This window comes from Procambarus clarkii, chromosome 54, assembly GCF_040958095.1.
Source record: "Procambarus clarkii isolate CNS0578487 chromosome 54, FALCON_Pclarkii_2.0, whole genome shotgun sequence".
In the NCBI taxonomy this organism is placed as follows: domain Eukaryota; kingdom Metazoa; phylum Arthropoda; class Malacostraca; order Decapoda; family Cambaridae; genus Procambarus; species Procambarus clarkii.
Window position 1 is genome coordinate 15,698,529 of NC_091203.1, and position 27,935 is coordinate 15,726,463.

Sequence of the window (27,935 nt, forward strand, 5' to 3'; positions counted from 1 at the left end):
GTTGCTCAACCACAATGACAAAATCACAGAAGCCCTAAAAGAAAAGCAAAATGCAGATGTTGTATACACAGACTTTGCAAAGGCGTTCGACAAATGTGACTATGGGGTGATAGCTCAAAATGAGGTCAATGGGAATAACTGGAAAAGTAGGACGCTGGATACTCAATTTCCTGTCGAACAGAACACAGTAACAGTCAGATAAAATCGAGTCCAAGCGATGTTAAAAGCTCTGTACCTCAAGGTACAGTCCTTGCACCGCTACTGTTCCTTATTCTCGTATCTGATATAGACAAAAATGCACGTCACAGCTTCGTGTCGTCCTTTGCAGATGACACAAAAATCAGCATGAAAATTACATCTGCTCAAGACATTGAAAAACTACAAGCAGATGTCAACAAAGTTTTCGATTGGGCAGCAGAAAATAACATGATGTTTAACAGTGATAAATTTCAGGTACTCAGGTACGGCAAAAATGAGGATCTGAAACATAATACAGGGGTACAAAATACAATCGAATCTTCCCATAGTAGAAAAACAGCATCTCAAGGATTTGGGAATAATGATGTCCGACGATCTAACGTTTAGGGAGCATAACCAAGCAAATATCGCATCAGCCAGAAAAATGATCGGATGGATTACGAGAACTTTCAAATCCAGGGATCCCACCACAATGGTTGTACTCTTCAAGTCACTTGTGTTGTCCCATCTCGAGTACTGCTCAGTACTCACTTCCCCCTTCAGAGCAGGAGAGATTGCTGAAATAGAGGGAATACAGAGAACATATATGGCACGCATAGACGAGATAAAACACCGAAATTATTGGGATCGTCTCAAAGCTGTCCAAATGTACTCTCTAGAAAGGAGATGAGAGAGATACCAAATAATATACACATGGAAAATACTGGAGGGCCAGGTCCCAAATCTACACAGTAAAATAACGTACTGGAGTGAACGATATGGAAGAAAATGTAAGATGGAACCAGTGAAGAGCAGAGGTGCCATAGGCACAATCAGAGAGCACTATATAAACATCAAAGGTCCTCGGTTTTTCAACGTCCTCCCAGCGACAATAAGAAATATTGCCAGAACAACCGTGAACATCTTCCAGAGAAAACTGGACTGTTTACCAAGAGAAGTTGCGGTCAGCCGGGCTGTGGTGGGTATGTGGCCCTGCGGGCCGCTCCAAGCAACAGCCTGGTGGACCACACTCTCAAAAGTCGAGCCTGGCCTCGGGCCGGGCTTGAGGAGTAGAGAAACTCCCAGAACCCCATTAACCAGGTATCAACCAGATAAGCGGTCGCCGAGATGAATGTTCCTGACTTTATGCATCGCCTGAAGTGGTCGCCTGGTCACGTTCACTCATCTGTGGAGGAGTGGGCTCGGTGGGATGCCTATAGGAAGAAGTATTTTCGTTGTCTATATCCAGATAAATATTAATATTGATTAACTGTGCGTGTGTGTGTGTGTGGTTCTTGATTTGTATTGCCGAGTTTCCGTATATGCATGATGTGTATTTTTGTTTGCCCTTTCTTATAGTCTGCCGGTTCCATGTGGCCCGGTATTCATTGTTATTGTTTTCATTTTGTGAACTGTACAGCTTTTGTTTGTGTGTGATGTTATAATGTTCGTGTTTTGTTCATGTGTTTCTTGCCTGGTTAAAGTTAATGCTGATGTTGATTTTTTTCTGTTATGACTGAATTTATGTGTTTACCAAATAAAATAAAAAGGCAGCAATAAATAATCAAATGCTTAAAATGAAAAATCTTTACCCCTTCATATTATGAAGAGCTTCATAATTTTGTAGAGTTTCAATATTTAAAACAAACAACACTGTTATACATCAAGCATTTAGAAAAGTAAAGTATAATTGCTAAAGAGCCTGAAGTCGCACCTTAATTAATTTTATTTTAACGTTAGTAGGCAGTTATTTTCGTTGTTACACGACTGACGTTATGTAAATTTTTTAAGAAGTGTATGAACATTTATTCACTAAATCAAAGAAACGACATTAGTAATAATTTCTTAATTAAGCAGACGTCCGTTTACGATGCAAAGGAGAACCATGTAAATTGTTAACAAGTTGAAGAAGTATTTATTAATAAATCTATAAGAACAATAGTAAATTTTAAAATACGATAATGAATGTTTTTAGACAGTTTAAACAATGCATAATCTTCAATAACATTTATTCAGAAAAAGACTAAGCAGAGGAGAGAGAGATAGTGAGAGATTTTGCTAGATTCCGCAGAAAAATTAAAGTACTTACACAAAAAATAATGTCATCACTAGTCTATGTTAAGACCTATTGCAGCAGACGGGGAGGGAAAACATGATCAATTTAATGTGTACAGGAATTAAACGCATGCCAAAGAACCAGTTGGTAAAATCCAAAAAGGTAACAATGAATATTGGGCAAACGTTCCCATAACAGGTAAGTTATTACCTATCATATCTTGAGGTTATCTTGAGATGATTTCGGGGTGTTAGTGTCCCCGCGGCCCGGTCCTCGACCAGGCCTCCACCCCCAGGAAGCAGCCCGTGACAGCTGACTAACACCCAGGTACCTATTTTACTGCTAGGTAACAGGGGCATAGGGTGAAAGAAACTTTTGCCCATTGTTTCTCGCCGGCGCCTGGGATCGAACCCAGGACCACAGGATCACAAGTCCAGTGTGCTGTCCGCTCGGCCGACCGGCTCCCTCATTATCATTATTATAGTTCCAGAATTAACTCGATATAAATAAAAGTATTTGACAAATGTTGGATTTAGACAAAAGAAACACAAGGAGTGTTACTGAGGGAGATCACAAATGGGTGTTACAGGGGGGGGGGGGTGTTAAAAGTGTAATCTAGATATTCAATAGCTGAACAACTAAGTGGGGGTAAAAAGATAAAATAACAGACTAATACAGACATTACCAGATACCCAAACAAATAAACTCTTACCAACAAATACCCAAACACCAAATAAACAAACGTATTTGGATATACAAACTCTCAAAAACAATATTGTCTTAAATAAGAGAAAATAAATAAACCACACCCTAAAGAACACTAAACAATATAATAGAGAAGATACCACACACACAACGGTGGACTAACTGAGGGTTGATGGTGGGCCGGGCACCTCCTTGACTCAACACCAAACACTTTAGAGAAAAGATAGAAGGTTTCCCACAAAAGCTGCCAAGACCACCATAACAGTGCCATCTATTGACTGAACCGTCAGCTACGCTCCCAGTGGCACAAAATGGTGTGAAGGTTCACGGACCATAAATTTGTATTTATTTGTATAATTTCAAATCAATCTGAGCGTTTCTATATTATACAAATATTGAAATGATTTTTGTTCAAGTTTTTTTATCACGTTTCTGATTATGGCAGCAGCAACACAATAATTTTTTGGATGGATTATTTTCCATTATGTTAGAATATTTTATTATGAGCAGTTCTAACACTGTAAGCCTAAATGTATATATATACTACATTAGGCCTACTCTCACATTTTGACAGATCAATTCCGGTAAATTTAATTAACGTAAATGTGTATCAAATATGAATATAATATAAATTAAATTAAAATGCATTATTCACAAATGTCTGTATATCAACAGTTAGGTTAATTTACTCAAATGTACAGTAATTTGGTAACATAGTCGATGAATATAAAGTTATTGATCATTTCACACATTGCTTGAGTCATGTTACCTGTTGCTCTGGTCATGACACCCGATGCTCTTGTCATGTCCCCTACTCTAAATGGACCACAAATTATACTGAAAATAAATAATACCTTATTTATCATGTGTGACAAGATCGTAATGTTTATATAGACACAAATCCCGCGTGAAACGTAAACAATACAATACAATACAATTTTATTTAGGTAAGGTACATACATACAATAAATTTTTACAAGGATTGGATTTTTGACCCAGGATTTTTACAAGGATTTACAATAACATTACCCTTCTTATTGGGCAAGCCCAGCGTTGCCTACTATGGCAAACCATGCCTTCCCTACTGTGGTAAGCCCAGTCTTGCCTACTATGGCAAGCCGAGCCTTGCCTACTATGACAAGTCCAGCATTGCCTACAATGATAAGCCCAGCTTTGCCAACTAAGGCATGCCCAGCCTTGCCAACTATGGCAAGCCCAGCCTTGCAAACTAGGCAAGCCCAGCCATGCCAACTAGGCAAGCACAGCCTTGCCTACTATGGCAAGCCCAACCTCGCCAACTATGGCAAGCCCTGCCTTGCCAACTATGGCAAGCCCAGCCTTGTCAACTAGGCAAGCCCAGCCATGTCAACTATGGCAAGCCCAGCCATGTCAACTATGCCAAGCCCAGCCTTGTCCACTAGACAAGCCCAACCTTGCCTACTATGGCAAGCCCAGCCTTGACAACTAGGCAAGCCTAGCCTTGACTACTATGGCAAGCCCAGCCTTAGCAACTATGGCAAGCCCAGCCTTGTCAACTTGAGCAAGCCGCACTTGGCCAACTTGTGCAAGTTGAGCGTAGTGCAGGTCTAGGACAGGTCTCCGCTGATAAAGCGCTTCAATATAATATACTCCAGCCTGCTCAGTAAGCCTTTATGACAATGGACTCGTGGTTCAACCTGGACGCCTGGCAAATGGCGGTCGTCTGTGTTATATCTTGTTTATCATGGCATTTGTTGGTATACACATATAGGTAATCTTAATGGGTGCCCGGTGGTGCCCTGGGTCGACTCGGGAACTGGGTTGGTTCCAAAAGATTGCACCAATTATGTGTTGGGAGCCCTGGTAGACCCTATGGTAGAGTCCATCTAGGCACCAAGAGGTTGGTTGATTCTCGTAATCCATCCTATCATTTTTCTGGCTGACGCAATACTTGCTGGGTTATGCTCCCTAAACGTTAGGTCGTCGGACATCATTATTCCCAAATCCTTGTCATGCTGTTTTCCTACTATGGGCAGATTCGATTGTGTTTTGTACCCTGTATTATGTTTAAGATCCTCATTTTTGCAGTATCTGAGTACCTGGAATTTATCACCGTTAAACATCATGTTATTTTCTGCTCCCCAATCGAAAACTTTGTTAATATCTATTTGTAGTTTATCAATATCTTAAGCAGAGGTAATTTTCATGCTGATTTTTGTATCATCTGCAAAGGCTGACACGAAGCTGTGACTTGTGTTTTTGTCAATATCTGATATGAGAATAAGGAACAGCAGTGGTGCCAGGACTGTACCTTGAGGTACAGAGTTTTTAACTGCGCTCGCACTCGATTTTACTTGATTGACTGTTACTCTTTGTGTTCTGTTCGACAGGAAATTGAGTATCCAGCGTCCTACTTTACCAGTTATACCCATTGACCTTATTTTGTGTGCAATCACTCCATGGTCACATTTGTCAAATGCCTTGCAAAATCTGTGTACACGACATCTGCATTATGGTTTTCTCTAATGCCTCAGTGATTTTGTCATAGTGGTCAAGTAGCTGTGAGAGGCATGATCTTCCTGCTCTAAATCCATGTTGGCCTGGATTGTGGAGGTCATGGGTTTCCATGAATCTAGTGACTTGACTCCTGATCACTCTCTGAAATACTTTTATTATGTGGGACATTAGTGCAACTGGTCTATAATTCTTTGCCAATGCTTTGCTACCACCCTTGTGTAGAGGGGCAATGTCTGCTGCTTTAAGCGCATCTGGTATCTCCCCTGTTTCCAAGCTCTTCCTCCACATTATACTGAGTGTCTGTGATACTGGCACTTTGCATTTCTTTATAAATATTGAATTCCATGAGTATAGGTAATCTTAACTGGGGCTGAGTGCATGTGCATATTGTCATTTTCTCTTTCAAAATCTGCCACGCTCGTGTTGATATCAGTTATATTTACAGGTGTTTGAGCATCATTCATAAAGAAATTGTCCGAATTTTCTACTTTCATGCTGAGTATCGGAGTGCTAAACATGTCCTCATACTGCTTTTTTAGGATTTCACTAATTTCTTTGTCCTCCTCAGTGTATGAACCTTCACTAATACGAATAGGTCCAATACTGGCAGTGGTTTTCGCTTTTGATTTAGCATATGTGAAGAAATATTTTGGGTTTTTCTTTATTTCTTGAATTGCTTTCTGTTCTAGTTGACTTTCTTCAGTCTGATAGGAATGCTTCAGTCTCTGTTCGATTTCTTCAATCTACCTGTTTAAATTATTTCTTCTCTGTATGGAGAGTCGTGTCTGCTTAAGCATTTCCGTTAATTTCTTCCTTCTTTTATAATGTCGTCTGCGTTCTCTTTCTACATTGGCCCTCTTTCTGGCTTTCCTCAAAGGAACATGTTTCAGACAGACTTCATATGCTTCAGAAGTCAGTTTTTCTATTCCTTGTGTAGGATTATTATTTCTTAGAACATTTTCCCATTGAATGTTTGTAAGTTCCCTGTTTATATTCTCCCAGTCTATCCTCTTATTATTAAAATTGAATTTATTGAATAGCCCTTCTCGCTTTTTGTTTCTCTTGGGCGTACTACCATTAGTAATGTTAGTTTGCACTTCAATGAGCTTGTGGTCCGAGTACGGAGTGTCTGAGACAGTAATGTCTCTGATTAGCTCCTCATTGTTCGTGAATATCAGGTCCAGCGTGTTTTCGTTCTTAGTTGGTTTTGTAATCTGCTGACTGAGCGAGAATTTGTCACAGAATCTCAGTAGTTCTCTGACCTGTGGTTGGTTATTTCCAGGTTGGCTTCCAGCTATGATGTTATTGTTTGCTATTCTCCTTTTTCAACTGGGTAGATTGAAGTCTCCAAGGAAGATGATATCTGGTACTGGGTTTGCTAGGTTATCAAGGATAACCAAGGCTATCAAGGCTAGGTTATCAAGGATAACTCTATTTTGTGGATCTGTTCAGTGAATTCCTCAACTGTTGCATCTGGCGGTTTGTATATTAAAATAATAAGTAGATTCATATTTTCTACCTTGATTCCAAGTACCTCTACCACCTCATTGGACGAGTTCAGGAGCTCTGTGCATGCCAGCTCCTCTTTAATATACAGACCTACTCCTCCACTTGACCTAATTACTCTGTCACATCTATATAGATTATAATTCGGAATCCACATTTCACTATCCATGTGGTCTTTTGTGTGAGTTTTCTGTAAATGCACCAAATATTGAGTTCGATTCTATTAGGAGGCCATTTATGATCTTAATTTAACTTTATTTCTTGATTTTGGTTTCAAGCCTTGTATGTTCGCAAATATGAATGATTTCCCACATTGCATGTCACTTTTGGTGGGCTTTGGTAGTTCTCCCCCCCCCCCACTCTACCCCGGTCTAGGGTGTGTTGGTTTGGAAGGGATTCGTCCAGTTTTGGTAGTAGGACGGGTGTTGTGTGATGTAGTACCTGTGTGCTTGTTGATAATTTGTATTCCAGTCTTGTGGGTATCTCCCTTCCCCTCTGTAATCCTGTAGTGGTTCCATCTGATTGTTCCTCTCTCTTATATTTACTACTCTGTTTCTGCCTTCCTCTAAAAAAATTCAAGTAGTGTCATATTGATCTTCCCGTCTATAACGCTGTGTCCCTCTCACGTGGAATTCCCAACACTGAAGATTGTAGCATCTTTTGTCCCTAATTGAAAATTGACATAAATTAGGGTGAAAGTATCTACACCCTGTTCCAAAACGGCATGTACCCCTCGCCATCATGTTCCTGCATTTTCGAGGATGCAGAAAATTGCATTTTGCTCGTAATTTTCCATATTTGCATATTCCTTTAGCGTAGAATTTGCAGATATGTTCCGGTTTGGCGTTTTTCAAGGTACTTATACCTGTGTCTGTCTTGTCTACATCTTTATTGGAGCCATCCCCGTCTTTCGTCCCAATTCCTTTATTTATTCACTCTGTCTCACTGTTGCTCTTATCGTTTATATTACCTGGCTCTGCAATATTGCTGTTATTTTGTACCACAATACCCTCTTCCTCCACACTACTGCTGCGGTTCTCTAAACTATCTGTTCCTGAGTTTTTTTTCTTTTTATTTGTAAAACAGAGCAATTACAGCGTACAGTAACCATTTAACAGGAAAGCACAGAAGAACAAAGAACAAAGAATAACAACAACACATAACACGTAACACAGATCAACATAACACAAAAGTGAAAACAAAGAATAACATAAAACTCAAAAGAACACACACATACAAACAAAGCAGCACTACCCAGATGGGGCGTGCCAAAAGCCTCAGGAATGACAAAAGCGCACAAAGAGCACAAGAAAACCAAGGGTAAACTATAAACAACGAATACACATATACACAATAACACAAACTAACACAAACACAAAACACACGCACCATGCGCCACACCACACAACAGCAGACAACACACCACAGAATCGAGAACATAATAACAGAACATGGTAATATAACACTGGAAATACAACATAGTAAATAAAATGCAGGAAAATAACAAGGGAATACAACAAAGCAATACACAGCACAGTACATAGATCAAAAGAAACAGAACACATTTGCACTACATAGTAAAATATCAAAATAAAAAATAAGAATTAAAGAATCGGTATAATACAAACCAACATTGGAACATAGAACACAGTAAATAGGACACAGATAATAGAACAAATCGTAAATAAGCATAAACAAAAATGGAATCTTACACATAGGTAAATATGAAATACAGGCAAAAAAGAAAAAAACACTTGAGCATTTTAACTCAGCTAGGTAAGAAAACAGGAAAAAAAAAGAACCCGTATCACATAGCTCAACAAAACAACGAAAGAAATAAAGTAACACAAAGCATGAACCACACACACAATCAATCATCTTCATATTTATCCGGATAGAAACGACGCGGGTACTTCTTCCTGTAGGAATCCCACTGTGCCCACAATTCTATAGGCGCGTTAACGTGACTACGTGACCCTCGCGGTCGATGCATGAAGTCAGGAACATCCAGCTCGGCGCCCTCCACCACGGAGGCGGTAGGCACGGGAAGAGGCCACACAGAGGGCTTTGATACAGATGGTGGTACCACACGGGACTGAAGCACATGAGTCGGCCGGACACAGGCCGGTAACATAGCGGGCGGAGTCGCAGGGGACGCAATCACAGAGGGCGATGGGGCAGGGGCCGACACCACAGGGGACGGAGTAACAAAGGACGACTGAGCAGAGGGCAAAGGCGTGGAAGGCACAGACATGGACGCCAGAGGCACGGAGGCTGCCGGAACAGAAGCATTCGTAAGAACCGGCACCAAGCCCCTACCCTCTCTCGCAATCTCGGCCGGTGCCACAACCTCCCAAGCCGGGGAACCAGCAACCAGTGACGCGGAGGCAGCCGGGGAACCAGCAACCAGTGACGCGGAGGCAGCCGGAGAATACACCGGACCAGGGCCAGGCGACAACCCCACCACAGGACCCATCACTGCTGCAACACGACCCACAAGAGCCGCAGGCACTCAACAGCGTCGCACACATCACCATCCCCAGAAGACGAACTCCCGGAGTCCTCAAATTCCCTGACGTCGGCCCAGGCCGCATTACGAGGCGGAGATAGACTCAGAGCTTGCCGCGAACGCTTGGACATAGGTCACAGATCGTCGGAACTATCACCTCCGCTAGGAAGCACCGTAGCAGAACCGCTGGTTGCCCGCGCAACTCCCCGCAGCGTACGATCACTCAACATTGCAGCCTCAACAACCCTGGGAACAGGACCACACGCCGCAGGAGACATCACAGTGCACACGTCGACACGGGTCGAAGACACAGCTGCCGCAGACAGTACAGGCCGAGGCGCAGCCTCGACGTCCGGAGTCACGAGACCACACACCACAGGAGACACAACTGGAGACTCGACTGGAGACGAGGCAGGCAGGGGAGGCTGAGGTGCGGGAGCCGGGGATGCACTTGCTTCCACTCCGACACCCACAGCCACATTGAAGCTGGCATCAGAGACCGGCAACGGGGCACCAGAGGACTGGGAAGTAACACTTTCCACAGCAGCACCTTCCGACAGGTCCGGGACATCCAACGGGGGAATGTCCTCCTCCCTGAAGAGGTTCACAGGCCCGACCCGGCTCGCATCACATCCCGCAGCTTGATGGCCCGAGAGTCCGCACCGGAAACACGTCCGGGGCTGACCCCCATAGAACACGCATACCATGAAGCCCAGAAGCTGGAGAGACCAAGGGATGGAGCCCTTCAAGCGCAGCGCCACAGTGCGGGTCCCATTCGGGATACCCTTCCACCGCCCGGAGGAGCCTGCATTCATTCGGACACTCAAGACCCGCCCATACCGGGAAAAATGACACTGGAGAAGAGAGTCACGGAACTCAAAGGGAGCACCATGAACTGCCACATAGGTAGTCTCACTGCACCTGTCCGACACTATCACCGTACCACCACCCTCAAGCAGAGTAAATGTCCTCCCGTCATAGCGTTCCACAAAGTCACGAAACACAGCTGTAGAGCAGAATTTCACAACAGCTCGATGCTCGGGTACAAGTTGAACGCCACATCCGTCCGCAACATGTCAATCATCACCACCTCAACTGCCGGATAAGACGCTGGGCCAGTAAATTCTAGGCCAATGGTATTCCTCCGCTTCACAGGGGGGAGGGGGGCCACCATCTCTCCAGCCGCCACGGCCCCAAGGGTCCGCTCACACACACAAACTACCACGGGACAGCAAACCAGGAGCTCACACGCGACACGTCCACCTCCGCCCAGAGCTAGGCAAACACTTATTCCTGAGTTTGGGTCGTTATCCAATGTTGTCTTTTCCTAGTCCGCATATATCACTGGTAGCTTTTCTGTGAATGATAATCTCTGTGACTCTGGAATGTTTTTCATCAGTTTAGTTATGTTCTCCAACATTAATCTGTCATCTTTGCAAACCCAGTAAATTCTTTGCCTTTTTGTGCATCCTGGAGATAATTCTGCACAGCACAGGTGAAATCTTATGTTACAGATGCAACACTTGACGCCTACATTACGTTTTCCCAATACTCCCAAACACTTACCGCACCTCTCCATTGTCTGATGTAATGTATTGTATTTGTGCTTCACTGTATGGATCACTTGCTGATGTCAGTCCTTTTAACTCTATATACAATTATATGTATATATTTATATATTTAATATTTATAATATTATATGTATACCGTATATTTGTACTATTATGTATGTTATTTTGTGCAAACTTTATGGCAGGTACTTAGCGTAGGGTATCGAAGCTGTTCCCCGGTCGGTACAGGTGACCTCTTGTTGTCCCAGGTTCATGTCACCAGTTTCCAGTTACTCGATTTATAACACTGATTTATTCTTTGCTTGTATTCTTACAAGGAATTTTCTGCCTAATTTCCTGCTTGCAATGGTACTCACTCACTTTATTACTAATTCCTAGATCCACATTTCCATATTACACTATATATTTTCCGTATTTTATTACCGTGGGAGTGCCCAGGGGTAGGCCTCGTGGGTTGTGTAAACACAGCCTAGCTGATGCCGCCTCTTGCCACTATTCTATTTTCCCAGTATTCTATATTTATAATATTCTATGCACGATTTTCCTACACTTCCAACTTATATGTGTGTTGTGATACCCGTTCCACTTCACTGTTCCACGAATCACTGGTTGAACGACCAGTGATTCGAGGTTGCACGACCTCGAATCCACGATGTTGCTCGACCTCGACCCACGTATGACAGTCCTTGCTCGATATTTATTATTTTACAGTGTATAGTGAAGTAATAAAACTCCATGAACTCAGCCAGACACCTTCCAACGATCTCGTAATGATTACCATCGTATACGGTAATCATCACGAGATTACTATGAACTAAGTTTATATACAACGATAAATGGTGTACACTTTTTGGTGAATATTCCTTGGCCATTTTCCTTATATTCTGAAATTATATTTACTACAAGTATATATATATACTGTGGTATATGCGGACAATCCACAGAGAAATGGGAAAGGAAGATGAACGTTTCGGCCGATCAAAGTTGTTGTCAACACCAGACTGACTAGAAGAAAACCTTTCGGTTTTCTCTGTCTATTTTCCGCATACAAATGATCAGTGTTTCATGATCGACAATTGCATCATGGTATAAATATCATGGGATGAGAGGGGAACAGACATGTGGTGAGCAGGGTCCTACACATCAACCAATTTTAACGTGTATAACGATGCCCGAGCCAACCAAGACTTGACTTGTGTAGGTATGAATACCTGCTGAAGGCCCCGAGGGTGACAAGAAGAAACGTTTCTCCTCCATTCCATCAAAATCAACGTAGAAAAGGGCGTTGTGTGGGCTTTGCGGACGGCGAGGCAGGGACAGTATATGGGTGAGGGGAGGGTCGCCATCGTCCCAGTGCCCCCAACACTTGCCCCCAGGCGGGGAGGGGGAGTGATGGGGAGGCTGTCAAGCAGCCTACAGTAATGTTAGTTGGAAGTTAGTGCGTTCCCAATCAAATTCGGTGAGTGTGATGTTAAAACAAAATGCACTAGTGATTTCCTGAGTCTTGAAATTTGTGTAATAAGTGTGACGGTGACCTCCCTCATATTCTCCTAGTTGTTCTTGCGGGGATTAAGCTCTGCTCTTTCGGCCCGCCTCTCAACTGTCAATCAACTGTAACTAATTACTAACTAAAGGTTTTTTTCCACACTCACGCACACACACACAAACCCAGGAAGCAGCTCCGTAAAGCTATCTAACTACCAGGTACCTATTTACTGCTTGGTAACAGAGCATCAGGGTGAAAAAAATTTTGCCCATTTACACACGGAAATCACAATAGTGTTATGATGTGATTTCTGTGTGTAATGAAGTAAGGGCGAAGAGGTAGAACAGTCTATTGACGTAGATCAAGTGCATGGGGGGAACTGTAAAATTCTGGTTTGTCTTGGAGAGGCTGCAGTATCTAAGTAAATTCAGTAGAATTTCTGGTTGAAATTCTTATATCATGTCGTAGCTCAGTCGATTAAGGCAGCGTCTGGGACGCTCTCGGACGTAGGTTCGAATCCTCGTAACGGCCCTTGTGGATTTGTTCCTTTGCCCATTTGTTTCTACCTGGTCTGGGAATCAAACCCCGGCCACAGAATTACGGTCATGCGCGCTGTCCACTCTGCTACCAGACCCCTGTGCCCCCTCCACTACCCCCCCCCCCTGCCCCCAGCACAGCCCACCCGCCATCTTCCCCCACCCCGCTACCTGCGCCTGACCCAGCCGCTCATCAACCACCAGCCTAACCCTACACTATGCAAGGACCATGCCCGAGGAAGGTAATGCTTGCCTTGGTACACCCTTCTCGGGAAGACGAGAGTGCACTCAATGGGCAGCCAGTCATCAGGACATCTAGGCATGGCACGTATTGCACCTGACACAGCCCCCTTCAATCCAAGAGGGGGAACGCCCAAGTGGAAACTGACGAGTGTGTGACAGACAGTTTCGTCTTGTTGCTGATGGAACTATCTGCCAACATTCTGCCAATTCAGGACAACAACAACAGCAGGTGACAACAGACAACCTGCTGCAGCAGCGAGAAACAATACCTCTCTAAACTTTATTTCAGCAGACAATCTGCCTTGAAGCAGTCAAAGCGACGTCCACAAGGACCTTGCCCCACATCCCCAAGGCTGCCCGTCATCAAGCAGCAACCATACTCACCATTCTGCTGACAGAGATCAACAATGCTCCTGGAACCACTGGAGTATAAAACAATCTCCTACTAATTGGGAATGCATGCCTGGCATTACCGCCGAGGAGAGATAAGACATTAGCAACCTCAGTAATTAGGGTTCTTAATGAATTTCCCAGAGAAGATAACCTGGTCCACCTCCCCCCTCGTGCCAAGAACACCAGCCACAAGACGACCAACAATAGCTCACCCGAGAACCACAAAATAAGAGTACAGATCACCAGGAAAGTAAAAAAGGGCAATACCACATGTGCCATCAGAATCATAACCAGCGATGACACTATTGCCCCCAGGAACACCACGACAGCACAGACTCTACAAAACAAACACCCACATAGAGCTCCAGACAGTAGCGGTGATCCCCAGAAAAAGAATACTGGCATTGAACCCTTGACTGTTCGAGAATCTGAGGTGTACAAAGCAGCCATGTCTTTTCCATTAGATTCAGCAGGGGGTTTTACAGGCCTACGACCCCAGCACATCAAACAAATGCTGAACCCGGTGCTTGGAGATGCCACAAAGGACCTTCTAGTGGAACTTATCAGATTCTCCAACATGTTTTGCTGGCGGCGTCCCTGAGGACATCCGGCCTCTCCTTCATGGAGCCGCACTCTGCCCTCTAAAGAAGAAGAATAGGAGAATCAGGCCTATTGCCGTTGGTACCACCGTCCGACGCCCCATAGCTAAGGCTGCAGTGAGATGTATCAACCAGGAAGCAGCCTCCTTGCTGAAACCTAATCAGCTCGTGTTTGGGATTCCCCTAGGTTGTGAAGCTGCAGCACATGCAGCGCAGGCTTACATTGCTGATCCCTCGGCCCAGAAGGCACTAGTAAAGATTGACTTTAAAAATGCCTTCAATCAAGTCAGAAGAGACGCAGTCCTCAGGGCTGTACACAACCATTTCCTTTCCCTTTACCCATTCATCCGATCGTGCTACATTGGGACTCTAAGTTTCTTTTTGGGGAGCATGAAATAGACTCCTGTGAAGGTGTCCAACAAGATGATCTTTTTTGTTTAGCTATCAAAGAGGTCACTGATAGGCTGACAAGCAAGCATCTGGTACCTGAATGATGGCATTCTTGCCAGCACCCCCGGATACCATTTTGGAGGATATAAGGAGGAGCAAGGAGCAGCACTGGGCCACATTCTCAATGAATCCAAATGAGAAATAGTCTCCCGCATTTAAAACATCATTCGCCAAATACAAAATGTTCTTCCAGATATTCTCGTTGTCGAGCCACCTGACTAGACCCTCCTGAGAGCCCCCATTGGCTCGCAAGCAATCGAGGAAGTCCTGGATGCAAAAATCAATTATCTAAGGAAAATGCTGGATAGGAGTGACAAGATTGATGCCCATGATGCTCTTCTCCTCCTTACAAGATGTCTATCTCTCCCTAAGTTGACTTATTTTTTGAGGTGTTCTCCATCCTACAACAGCGCTAAATTAAATGTGCATGACACGCTTCTGAGGTCCATGCAGGTGAAATTCCTGAACCTTCCATTGGATGACTATCAGTGGGAGCAAGCAACCCTCTCTTTTAGACTCGGCGGCCTTGGTGTCCGCACAGTCTCTCAGATTGCTCTACTAGCCTCTCTTTCCTTCTCCCATGCATTGCACGACCTTGTATGAGATATCCTACCTGAACCCCTGAGTCATTTAGCAGGAATACGCAATCCTGCTTTCACTGAATGTTCAAATCAGTGGGATGCTCTTGCAGCCCTAGTACCCATCATAGATCCATCAAAAAACACAATCAGTCCAGCGGGGACCATCCTCTTGTGGAAAATTATTGCTGATGCCATGCTCCATGCCGCAACATCAGACAAGGAGAAAGCCCTCCTCAGAAAGTGCGTTCCCCAATGCAGGAGACTTCCTCCTGGCAGTACCCTTGTCGGCAATGGGCACGCGTCTAGATCCAGAATCCCTTCGTGTAGCAGTGGCCCTCCACCTTGGTGCCCCAATTCACACTGAATACAAGTGTATTTGAAACAAGGTGGAAGCAGACCAATATGGAATGCATGGGTTGCATTACGGAATCACAAAGGGCTGGCATGCAAGACACAACGAAGTCAATGACATCATCAAGAGGAGCCTTGTCTCAGCCCAGTCCCCAGTGGAGAGAGAGAACCTCGCATCCTAGGGGACCAAAACACAGATGACCCTGCCCTTCGCACTGATTGCATCACTATATACCCCTGGAAAAGGGACAAACAGTTGGTGTGGGACTATACATGTGTATCCACCCTGGCTGACACCTATATACACTTCTGTGCTGATCAAGCAGGCGGGGCGGCCAACCACAAAGAAACAGTAAAATCAGTCAATTACAGGCGATTTGAAGGTCAATACACATACGTTCCCATTGCATCTGAGACGTATGGCCCCAGGGGTAAGAGTGCCATGAGATTTCTTAAAGAATTGGGCTTCAGGATCCTTCACGTCACCAGAGACTTAAGGGCTGCCAGTTTCTTGTTTCAGCGCCTCAGTGCAGCGATCCAGAGAGAACGCCTGCTGCATCCTCGGTTTCTGTCTGGAAACGGAGGAGCTTCAAGAGATCCATAACCTTTAAACACTAAATGTATTAACCAATGTATATCTTTTAACCTTTATATATAAAATAAAGCACAAAAAAACACAAAAGGAAGGGGTGGTAGGAGAAAAGCACATATAAACTGTATTGGAGGGGACCTAAACATTCCCTCTAATGCGTTATGTGTGGTTTCCTCCGAGGCTAAGGGGTTCTCTTCTTCCAGCCAGAGGTGGTACTCCCTTCCTTTAATACAATTAAATATATTAGGTTAACAACTCTTTCATAAAAATATATAACATAGATGTGATTTTTATTAATGATCTACAGATTTTGAAGAACATAAAGTATGAATAATTATGTCAGTATATGCTCTCTCAGCTTCGTCGTCTTAAAGAGGGCTTTTCAGGGTGCGGGTCCCCACTAATTACTGAGAATAAAATGCCTCTCGTCCTCAGGCCAAATCCAATACCATGATAAACCAAATCCCTCTTAAAACCACCTGGATAGTTATCTAGATATTTGTAATAGTCTGGAAGCATATTACAGATACATTAATAGTCTACATGTAAGCCTTCGTCCTGAACAGATTATTCTCAAGTTATAATTTTCATGTAATAGAAATCGTTGGTTTAGAATATAAAAAATGTATGCTGAAAATGTTTGCTTTGAAAAATTTAATTTTCTGTAAACATAATTTGCCTGTACACTCAAACAGTTACCGAATTATATATATATCACTTTATCCCCAATAATTTATAATATTTACGTAACTAAACGTAATGAAACCTAACCTAACCGAACCCACTTTTAGTCTAAAGTAACCTTAGTTAAACCTATACATAGATAATAGCACAAATTTTAAATTGTTCTCAATTTATTGCCTTGAGAGGGATCTCCTCCTTGAGGACAGGCTGATAGAATAAATGAGAATTTGAGGTATGAATACATATAATAATATTATTATTTCCCTTATCATAAAAAATATAATTGTTAAACTATAAAATAAAACCACTAATAATAAAGAACCTGGAGGAGGCCTGGTCGATGACCGGGCCGCGGCGACGTTGAGCCTCGAAATCATCACAAGGTAAAAAACCTTGGCATTGTTAAAAAAACATCAGCAGAGGTTTAATGAACGAGAGCGAGGGGAGGCAGGCAAAACGTGATTCATACACGCACTGGACAACGAGGACGTTCCACACACCTACGTCTTTGAAATGAACATGAAAATAAAAATCTAGTTATTATTCTTATACACAAACAGCCAGTTGAAACAGTTGAGGAATTCACTAAGGAGATACACAAAATAGAGACAATTCTTGATTACCTAACAAATCCAGTACCAGATATTATTATTTTTGGAGACTTCAATCTACCCAGTTTAAAATGGAGACTAGTAAACAATAACATTATAACAGGAAATCAACCTGGAAATAACCAACCACAGGACAGAGAACTACTGAGATTCTGTGACAAATTTTCTCTCAATCAGGAGATTACAGAACCAACCTAGAACGAAATTGCGCTGGACCTGATATTCACGAACAATGATGAGCTAATCATAGATATTACAATCTCAGACACTACATGCTCGGACCACAAGATCATTGAAGTGCAAACTAACATTAATCACGGTAATAGGCCTAAGAGAAACAACAAACGAGAGGGGTTATTCATTAAATTCAATTTTAATAATAAAAGGATAAACTGGGAGAAAATAAACAGGGACCTTACAAACATTAAATGGGAAACTGTTCTAAGTAATAAAAATCCTACACAAAGAAAAAAAAATGAACTTCTGAAGCATATGAAGTCTGTCTGATACATGTGCCTATGAGGAAAGCCAGAACGAGGTCGAACGTAGAAAGATAACGCAGATGACACTACAAAAGAAGAAAAAAATAACGGAAATGCTTAAGCAGACACGACTTTCCAAACAAAGAAAGAATAATTTAAACAAGGAAATTTTAGAAATCGAATAGAGACTGAAGCATTTATATCAAATTGAAGAGAGTCAACTAGAACAGAAAGCAATTGAAGAAATAAAGAAAAACCCAAAATATTTCTTCACATATGCTAAACTAAAAGCAAAAACCACTGCCAGTATTGGACCTATTATGTACAGGTGAGGGTTCATACACAGAGGATGACAAAGAAATCAGCGAAATCCTAAAAAAAAACTTTGAGGACATGTTTAGCATTCCAAAAAACAGCATGAAAGTGGAAGATCTGGACAACTTCTTTATGCGTAATTTTCAAACCCCTGTAAATAAACTGATATTAACACGTGCATGACAGATTTGGAAAAGGAAATTGACAACATGCCCATGCACTCATTCCTCATGGAATTCAATTTGTATAATGAAATGCAAGGTGTCAGTAGCGTAGGCACTCAGTATTGTGCAGAGGAAGAGCTTGGGCACGGGGGAAATAGCAGATGCGCCTGAATCACCAGACAATGCCCCTCTACACAAGGGAGGGAGCAATGCACTTGGCAAAGAATTATAGACCAGTTACACTAACGTCCCAAATAATAAAGGTATTTAAGAGGGTGACTCAGATCACTAGTTTCAAGGAAACCAATGACCTCCACAACCCAGGCCAACATGGATTTAGACCGGGAAGATCATGGTTCTCACAGCTACTTGACCATTACGAAAAAATCCTTGAGGAATTAAAAGAAAACAGAATGCAGATGTGGTATACACGGACTTTGCAAAGGCTTTTGATAAATGTGACTATGGAGTGATAGCACATAAAATGAGGTCAGTTGGAATAACTGGTAAAGTAGGACGCGGGACACTCAGTTTTCTGTCGAACAGAATACAAAGAGTAGGAGTAAACCATATAAAATCGAGTCCAAGCGCAGTTAAAAGCTCTGTGCCTCAGGGTTCAGTCCTTGCACCACTGCTTTTCCTTATTCTCACATCAGACATAGATGCAAATACAAGTCACAGATTCGTATCATCCTTTGCAGATGACACAAAAATCAGCATTAAAATTACCTCTGTTGAATACATTGAAAAACTATAAGCTAATGTTAATAAAGTTTTCGACTGGGCAGCAGACAATAACATGATGTTTAACAGTGATAAATTCCAGGTAATCAAGTACGGTAAAAATAAGAACCTTAAACATAATACAGGGTACAAAACACTATACACAGAAATCATAATAGCTTGATGCATTAAATGAACAAATCCACATGGGCCGTGACGAGGATTCGAACCTAAGTCCGAGAGCATCGGTAACCTCAGTCGGTAAAGGCAGCGTCTGGGATGCTCTCGGATGTAGGTTCGAATCCTCGTCACGGCCCTTGTGTATTTGTTCAGGGTACAAAACAATCAAATATGCCCATGGTAGGAAAACAGCATGTAAAGGATTTGGGAATAATGATGTCTGACAACCTAACGTTTAGGGAGCATAACCAAGCAAATATTGTGTCAGCCAGAAAAAATGATAGGATGGATTACGAGAACTTTCAAATCCAGGGATCACATCAGAATGGTTGTATTCTTCAAATCACGTGTTCTGTCCCGTCTTGAGTACTGCTCAGTACTCACTTCCCCCTTCAGAGCAGGTGAGATGGCTGAAATAGAGTGAATATAGGTAACTTATACGGCATAGATAGACGCGATAAAGCACTTAAATTATTGGGAACGTCTCAAAGCTCTCCAAATGTACACACTAGAATGGTGAGAAGAGAGATATCAAATAATATATATGTAGAAAACATTGGAGGGGTCCAGGTCCCAAATCTAAACAGTAAATAACAACATACTGGAGTGAACGATATGGAATAAAATGTAAAATAGAACCAGTAAAGAGCAGGGGGTGCCATAGGCACAATCAGAGAAAACTGTATAAACATCAGAGGTCTTTGGATGCTCAACATCCTCCCAGCGAGCAAAATAAATATGGCCGGAACAACTGTGCGACATCTTCAAGAGAAAACAATATAGTTTTCTTCATGGAGTGCCGGACTAACAGGGCTGAGGGGGATATGTGGGCTGTGGGCCACTCCAAACAACGGCCTGGTGGACGAAACTCTCTCGAGTCAAGCCTGGCTTGGGGAGTAAAAGAACTACCAGAACCCCATCAAGCAGGTATGAGTTGTGTTGTTTACGAACTTCCAAAGTATGAAGTGATCTTTTTTTAAGTTACATTAAAGATTATGCCTTAACCCTGAAAAAAATGTATCATTAATCGCTGTATTAATGGATCTCAGTCATTAACGCCTCCTTGTACAACAGAGAAAGATAGACAGACAGACAGACAGACAGACAGACAGACAGACAGACAGACAGACAGACAAACTTGCAGGTGAAAATGTGACGATTTTGGGAGAGGCATCTGTGTCTGCATCCTTTTCTGAACTCCTTGCCAAGAAAAAAATGTTGTGGAGGCAACAAAGCGAAGAATTTTTGAAGTATGGCTTTATTAAGTGCGAATGGAAAAACGAGAATCCAGGCCCCAGTGTTATTTGCAGTGAAGTTCTTGCAGCTATCAAGCTTGAAACCATCAAAATTCAAATCCCACCTTGAGACAAAGCTTGCTGAGCTCATTGGAAAACCTGTGGAAAATTTTCAGGGAAGAAATGCATTTTTCAATTATATTTCTAAGTAAACCAATCACCTTAAAGATAAAGTGTAACTGGTAACCTATGTAGTTGTTTGTCGCTTAGCAAAATAGAAAGTGATGTATTACTAGGGAGAAAACCTATCCTTCCAGCCAATCTGAATATAGTGAGTACGGTTCTTGATGAAAAGTGGGCAGAAAACGATCACACGTATCCCTGACAGTAATAATAAAAACATGTACTCATAAATGTTTGCTCATTTATAACTGGGCAAATATACATAAAACGAACAGTACATTAATTACATGAGTCACAATGACAGAAAAGCAGTAGACATTGTCATTATCTAAATCAGAAACTTAATTGGTAACAACTTTTCCAAATCATTTAAATGCTGACTACACTTAACTGAATGTGTATACAATTTAGACTCTTATACAGGTGCATAAAGAGTCTAAATTGAAATTTACATTATAGGTATAAAGTGAGTGACATTTTGCTAAGAATCTGAAAGATGATATATTGTAAAGGCACAATATATCACAAAATCAGGATGATGAGACACTTATCAACAGACCCATTAAAAACTAATCATACCATGACGATGTATATATTTGCACACTTCAACATTCTGCATCAACAGATTCTGATGATATTCTGCCTGAAAATTTCCCCAAACACACAATTCATACAGCATCGATTTTTGCATAGTTGGACTGGAAATGCTTGCCAGTAATCCATATCTTGGCGACATTAGTTCCTTATTCATCCCAAATATCCAGCTGGGGATCTCCCGGCTTTCATTTCTGACGCGATGTGTTATCCTATACTGTAGACCCGCTACCATTAATAATACCACTAACCCTAAGTGGTTAGCTGTCATATTTAACAAACATTTTCTCTAAGCTCAAAGAACTTGATCTATAACAGCACGGGAGGGAAAATGATGTATTCAAACACAGATGAAGATATTCAAGAGATCAGTAATGGTTTTGCAAGCAGGTCTTACGGCAGACAAACCTGTTTACGACAGCTTCTCGAGTCCCGCGAGACTTTTTTTTGTTTTTTGTCACGGACATTATGGACTCATATTTGTTTAATATTTGTTTTTATATAGGAAGTTAAACACAGTAAAATAAGTGAAAACATTGTAATTAATGAAGGTATCAACAATCTATTTAACACGACATAATTAAGAAACAAAGATTTTTTCCAATAAATAAAGAAAGTCAATGATGTAATGTTAGAGGGAAGGGGAATGCAATAGTACCACTTTCTCCTGTAGTTGGCGCACTCGTCAATAGATGGCACTGTTAGGCCGGGCGAGCGTTGGGTTGGGTGTTACATGATCTATATGTTTTATAGAGAGCTTTCCTATCCTTCTTCCATAGTCTCTTGTTAGTGCGTATGTTTATAGTGTGTGGGGAAGGCAACGAGTCGGGCCACCTTCCTGCATTTGTCATTCAATCCCCAACTTTTTGAGGTGAAAACATTCTCTCCGTGCTTCAAGGTTTGTGTATAAAAGGATAGTTATTGTTATTTGTTTAAATCCATGAATGTTATGGAACCGGTGTTGTGTGACGTTAGTTGGTGTTTTACTTTTCTTCCACAATGAAGGTGGTATCTGCGTGATTTGTGTTTAGTCCTCTTATATTCTCAATATACTCGCCCACAGATAATTTGTTCAAATATACTTAAAAAGCTATAAGAAATGCAAGCTTAAGTTTAATTAACACCTGATAATTGGAGGTAAACTAAATAGTGTACACTTTAATTGATCGTCTGTCTTTTTTACATTCGTAAAGATAAATTATAACCACCCTCCAGCACTTCTTGACCAAACTTGTACCACATCAGATGATTTTATTGATTTAACTTTCATGCAGCAACTTTTTTCTTCTCAGATGTTTTCCTGTTCCTGGGTACTATTAATATGGACGACCCTGGTAATATCTCAAAATCTAGTCATCGCACAACTTCGTACAGTGAGTAAACGTCGCCTTCCAATTTTGTTTACGAAAATTATATTTTAATTTGCCTAAATCGCAGGGGGGGGTCGGTTACATACAAGTCACGAATGTCGTGCTAGCGTAGTCGCAGCCTAAACGATTCTAACTTTGTTATATTGATATTAGTATACAATGTTCCTTCTGAATTTTAAAACTAAATTGTTTTGTTGGTTCATATTATGTAATAGATCTCTCATTCCTAAATAATAAGGTACTAGTACCACTAAAAAGTTTCCAGTCAAATCATAGCATTATCATAACCCTTTTATTGTAGTAAAATTGTAGTAAAATTTTAAAAAAAGTTAGAAAATTATACAAATGGTTAAGGCCCTTCTTAACCATGAAGGCTCAGTGGTAAAGGGTCACATTAAGGCTTGTAAAGTGTCTGAATTGTTTCCATCATTCACTATGGGTGGAAGATGAACAATTGGCCTTTAAAACCAACCATTTGTTACTGCTTAAATTTAACCTTACAGGTATGTAACATTTAGCGCATACTTTTATAAATGTGTAGATTTTGTTAAAATTTTGGAGCGGTCTTTTGATTTACTTTACTGTACTATAAGACTTGTATAGCCACTACGGCGCACCAGTGCCTGTACGCAGCTCCTAGACCTGTGATTTCTTTGTGATTTTTAAGACTTTCAATGGCGTATTTACATGTACCTTTTTTAAATGGTTTGCCTTCCTCAAACCCATCAGCCTGGCTCTGGTTATGGCAGTCAGACCAGAGGTGCGGCTAGTACCAGCTCTCAGAGGTCATCGGGTCAACAAGGCAGCGGTCCAATTGTAGGTGACGGCCCGGGCGTCGGCAGCGGTCCACTTTTGGGTGCTGGATTAGGCCTTGGCAGCGGTCAAGGATTGGGTATTAACCTCGGCCAAGGCATCGGCGGCGGTCCAGTTGGCAGTTCTGGCCAAGGAGTAGGCAGCGGTGACAGGGCTGGACAAGTTAGCAGCGGGCCTCGAGCTACCTCTGGCAGCAGCGGTCCGGCTCCTTACGCTGGTGCAAGGTATGGCAGTCCTCAAGTGAGCAGAGTGGATGCACTATTTAACCCCACTGTCACCCAGCTCTTCACCATCGACCGCTTCGTCACCCTCACTGATCAGGCTTTCCAGAGTGTGGCTGTCACCCTCACTTCCCTCACCGTCCAGACTGTCACAACTGGAACACGCGCGGTGAGTACTTGGTATGTATTGTGATAAACGATGGTCTGGACGCTGACCTTGGACTAGTTTAAGTATTCTTTCACAGGTGGCACAGACGCCGGTGGATGACCGCGTAGCCCTCCAGACAACGGTAGTTGTCAGACCTTCAACACTAACGGTCACGTACGTGCAGTCGGACTTCAGGATTGTGACTGAAAGGTCTTTAGACTACGTGACAATCGCCCACACCTCGTACGTAATCATGCAGACTACCTACACTACTACTGCTACCCAAGTGTAAGTTCGATGCCAGGTCTACAGTATTGTACTGTAACTGCCAGTCTCTTCATTACTTGAAAGAATACCGATTAATTGTCCAATTTACTCCCCACAGGCTGTCGTACACGACAACATTGGTGAGAACAAACATAAATACTAAGAGCACAGTGTTCACAGACTACCGCACAGTCACCGACACAGTCCTCGTCCCCGGAGCCCGCTACGGTTATAGACGGCTCTAGCTCCTTCATCCGTTCTAAGATTTTTAAAGAACGTAATATTAAACGTATTTAACATTATCGGTCTGTATGGTCTATTAAACTTTATTCAAGAATTGTTCTTTTTAATAGGTAACTTTGTGTCCACAGAAAATCTGTTTGCTTGTTCAGAAATTTAAGCAGTTGGTAAGATGGAGTAGATACTTATAAGCTGTATTCTAATGGTTCAGATAGTGCGTGTTATACATGGGGAAATATTTCCTGGGCGGGATGTCTAGTAAACAAACTAAATATTCGGCAACTCGAACCATAGAGATGGTCAGTGATCCAATGAAATACATCGCAGGAAAGTCGTGAAAACGTAACAGCCACAGTGCGAAAGGAGAAAACTGACTATTAATGTAAGACAAAAATATATAAGGTACTTACAGCTTTAATGGCAGCCTTCTTAGGCTATCTATAAAACTGATACTCGAAGGTTGACTACCTGGTAAATAAGTCTTAAGTTGCATTCACTGGAAAGGCGAAGAGTTAGGGGCGACATGATAGAGGTTTACAAGTGGGTGAATGGACATAACAAACATAAGAACATAAGAACAAAGGTAACTGCAGAAGGCCTATTGGCCCATACGAGGCAGCTCCTATTCTATAACCACCCAATCCCACTCATATACTTGTCCAACCCGTGCTTGAAACAATCGAGGGACCCCACCTCCACAATGTTACGCGGCAATTGGTTCCACAAATCAACAACCCTGTTACTGAACCAGTATTTACCCAAGTCTTTCCTAAATCTAAACTTATCCAATTTATACCCATTGTTTCGTGTTCTGTCCTGTGTTGATACTTTTAAAACCCTATTAATATCCCCCCGGTTATGTCCATTCATCCACTTGTAAACCTCTATCATGTCACCCCTAACTCTTCGCCTTTCCAGTGAATGCAACTTAAGCTTTGTTAATCTTTCTTCATATGAAAGATTTCTAATTTGGGGAATTAACTTAGTCATCCTACGCTGGACACGTTCAAGTGAATTTATATCCATTCTATAATATGGCGACCAAAACTGAACTGCATAATCTAAATGGGGCCTAACTAGAGCAAGATATAGCTTGAGAACCACACCAGGTGTCTTGTTACTAACGCTGCGATTAATAAATCCAAGTGTCCGATTTGCCTTATTACGAACATTTATGCATTGATCCTTTTGTTTTAAATTCTTACTAATCATAACTCCCAGATCCCTTTCGCAATCCGACTTCGCAATCACAACACCATCTAGCTCGTATCTTGTAACTCTATCATCATTACCTAACCTCAGAACTTTACATTTATCAGCATTAAACTGCATCTGCCAATCCTTTGACCATTTCAAAACCCTATCTAGATCAACTTGAAGTGATAGTGAGTCCTCCTCCGAATTAATTTCCCTACCGATTTTCGTATCATCGGCAAATTTGCAAATGTTGCTACTCAAACCTGAATCTAAATCATTTATATATATTATAAACAACAGAGGTCCCAGGACAGAGCCTTGAGGCACTCCACTTACAACATTTTCCCACTCTGACTTGATTCCATTTATACTAACTCTGTTTCCTTTGGTATAGCCATGCCCTAATCCAGCTTAATATAGCACCCCCAATACCATGAGACTCTATCTTTTTAATCAGTCTTTCATGTGGCACTGTATCAAAAGCTTTGCTAAAGTCAAGGTATACAACATCGCAATCCTTACCACTATAAACTGCCTCAACAATGCTAGAATAAAAAGATAACAAATTTTATTATATAACAAAGGGGATATTAATAAGGTATTAGAAGTATCAACACAAGACAGAACACGAAACAATGGGTATAATTGGATAAGTTTAGATTTAGGAAAGACTTTGGTAAATACTGGTTCAGTAACAGGGTTGTGGATTTGTGGAACAAATTGCCGGGTCTTGTGGAGATGGGGTCCCTCGATTGTTTCAAGCATGGGTTGGACATGTATATGAGTGGGATTGGGTGGTTATAAATAGGAGCTGCCTCGTATGGGCCAATAGGCCTTCTGCAGTTGCCTTTGTTCTTATGTTCTCTTTCTTTCTCTTTCTTTCTCTCCGGGTGTTCTCAACGCTGTCCCTGCCACGACCACACTCGGACGATACCTTCCCATACTAATACATACCACGCCTTTTTGGTCCTGCTTCGTGGTCTAAATACTTTAATCTCCTCGATCTAGATTCTACACCTCCTGACGATTTCTCACTCCATAAACACCTTGTTGATTCGATAGATGCCTCTGTTACTTTTAACACCATCGGATTCGGTACACGTGAAGTCACTGCGCCTTCTCAGGATGCAGCTACCCGCTTAGTTGCATTGGGGAGACCCCTCTTTGGGTTTCCAAAAACGCTCGGTTAAATGCCAGTGTTGGCACTGTTCTCCTCCCGCACCATGTTGCAACTGGTGTTAAAGGGACCTAAAAGACTGCCATGAAGATTATTAAACATATCCTCGAAGTCCAATGCCAATCTGTCCTCTAGGTAGACATGTTCACTCGTAGTCCTCGCGATCGTCGCCCTCAGCCCTTCGAGTAGTGAAAATCACCTTCGATAGTAGGATCCTTCCGCCCTCTATAATTCTTGCTGGTGCCAGATCTAACGTTCAGGTGAACATCCCCCTCTCGTAGACTTTGTAATAAGTGCTGGAAGGCATTTGAGGGCAGGCACGGTGCCCTCAAATGCACAAGTCTTATCTCTCTATGCCCCGTGTTTGGGGACGATTAATCGCTCTAAGAAAGAGTGCTGTTTTCCCCTGGCTCGCAGCCTCAATTGCAGTTAGGCCCACTTTACATTCTCCCGCACGTATATTCACTACAAGCTTGAGGAAGCCGTCCTCAACTTAAAACACTTGGATCGTTTGACTTTTCCTGAAGCAAGATGCCAAGTCCACCATCTCCACCCTTTCACTGGCATGTCTTGTGCTCGTGTGTTGCATTCTACCTCTCCTTATTCTTCCCATCTTCCTCAGTCACACAATCTTTTCCAGGCCTTAGATCCGGACACGCCCACCGCCTCCTCCCCTATTCCATTACGTTCTGTTCCGAAAGGTCTCACTCTTGGTTCTCGAGTTAGTTTCCTCCCTTCCTACTCAGTCCATGTCTCGTGTGTCTTCTTTCCCGTCTCCCCCCGATCCTTCTTCCCAATCCTCGCACAGTCTCTCTTGGCCCTCCACACAGCCAATCTGTCCAGGCTGTTTACCATCGTCCTCCCAGCAATCTCCATGTTGTTCGCCCCCCGTTCTTCTTCTCCTGTTGAGACCATTGAGTCTGTTGCCTAGTACGTTGTTGCTTCCAACATCTGTCTCTTTGAGTAAGAAATTTAAGCCTGGCTCTTCTTCTTCCTCCTCCCCAGCTAGTAAGAAAGCATTACTTTCTTCCTCGCCCCCCCACCTCTGACTATATCGCTACATCCCCTCCCATTTCGGTG

The 27,935-nt window shown here is 42.3% G+C and overlaps 2 protein-coding genes across 2 annotated transcripts in view; one reads left to right on the forward strand and one right to left on the reverse strand.

The window, feature by feature from the left end:
- LOC123763344 (uncharacterized) overlaps positions 1-27,935 on the reverse strand; it is a 253,640-nt gene that overhangs the window by 43,599 nt on the left and 182,106 nt on the right. The gene's annotated exons all lie outside the window — the stretch shown is intronic.
- On the forward strand, positions 22,239-24,578 carry LOC138352629 (uncharacterized). Its single transcript, XM_069305129.1, has 5 exons — positions 22,239-22,320; positions 22,697-22,795; positions 23,522-23,995; positions 24,072-24,262; positions 24,360-24,578. Exons 2-5 carry the CDS (start codon positions 22,715-22,717, stop codon positions 24,484-24,486), a joined length of 873 nt encoding a protein of 290 aa, XP_069161230.1. The 5' UTR covers positions 22,239-22,320; positions 22,697-22,714; the 3' UTR covers positions 24,487-24,578.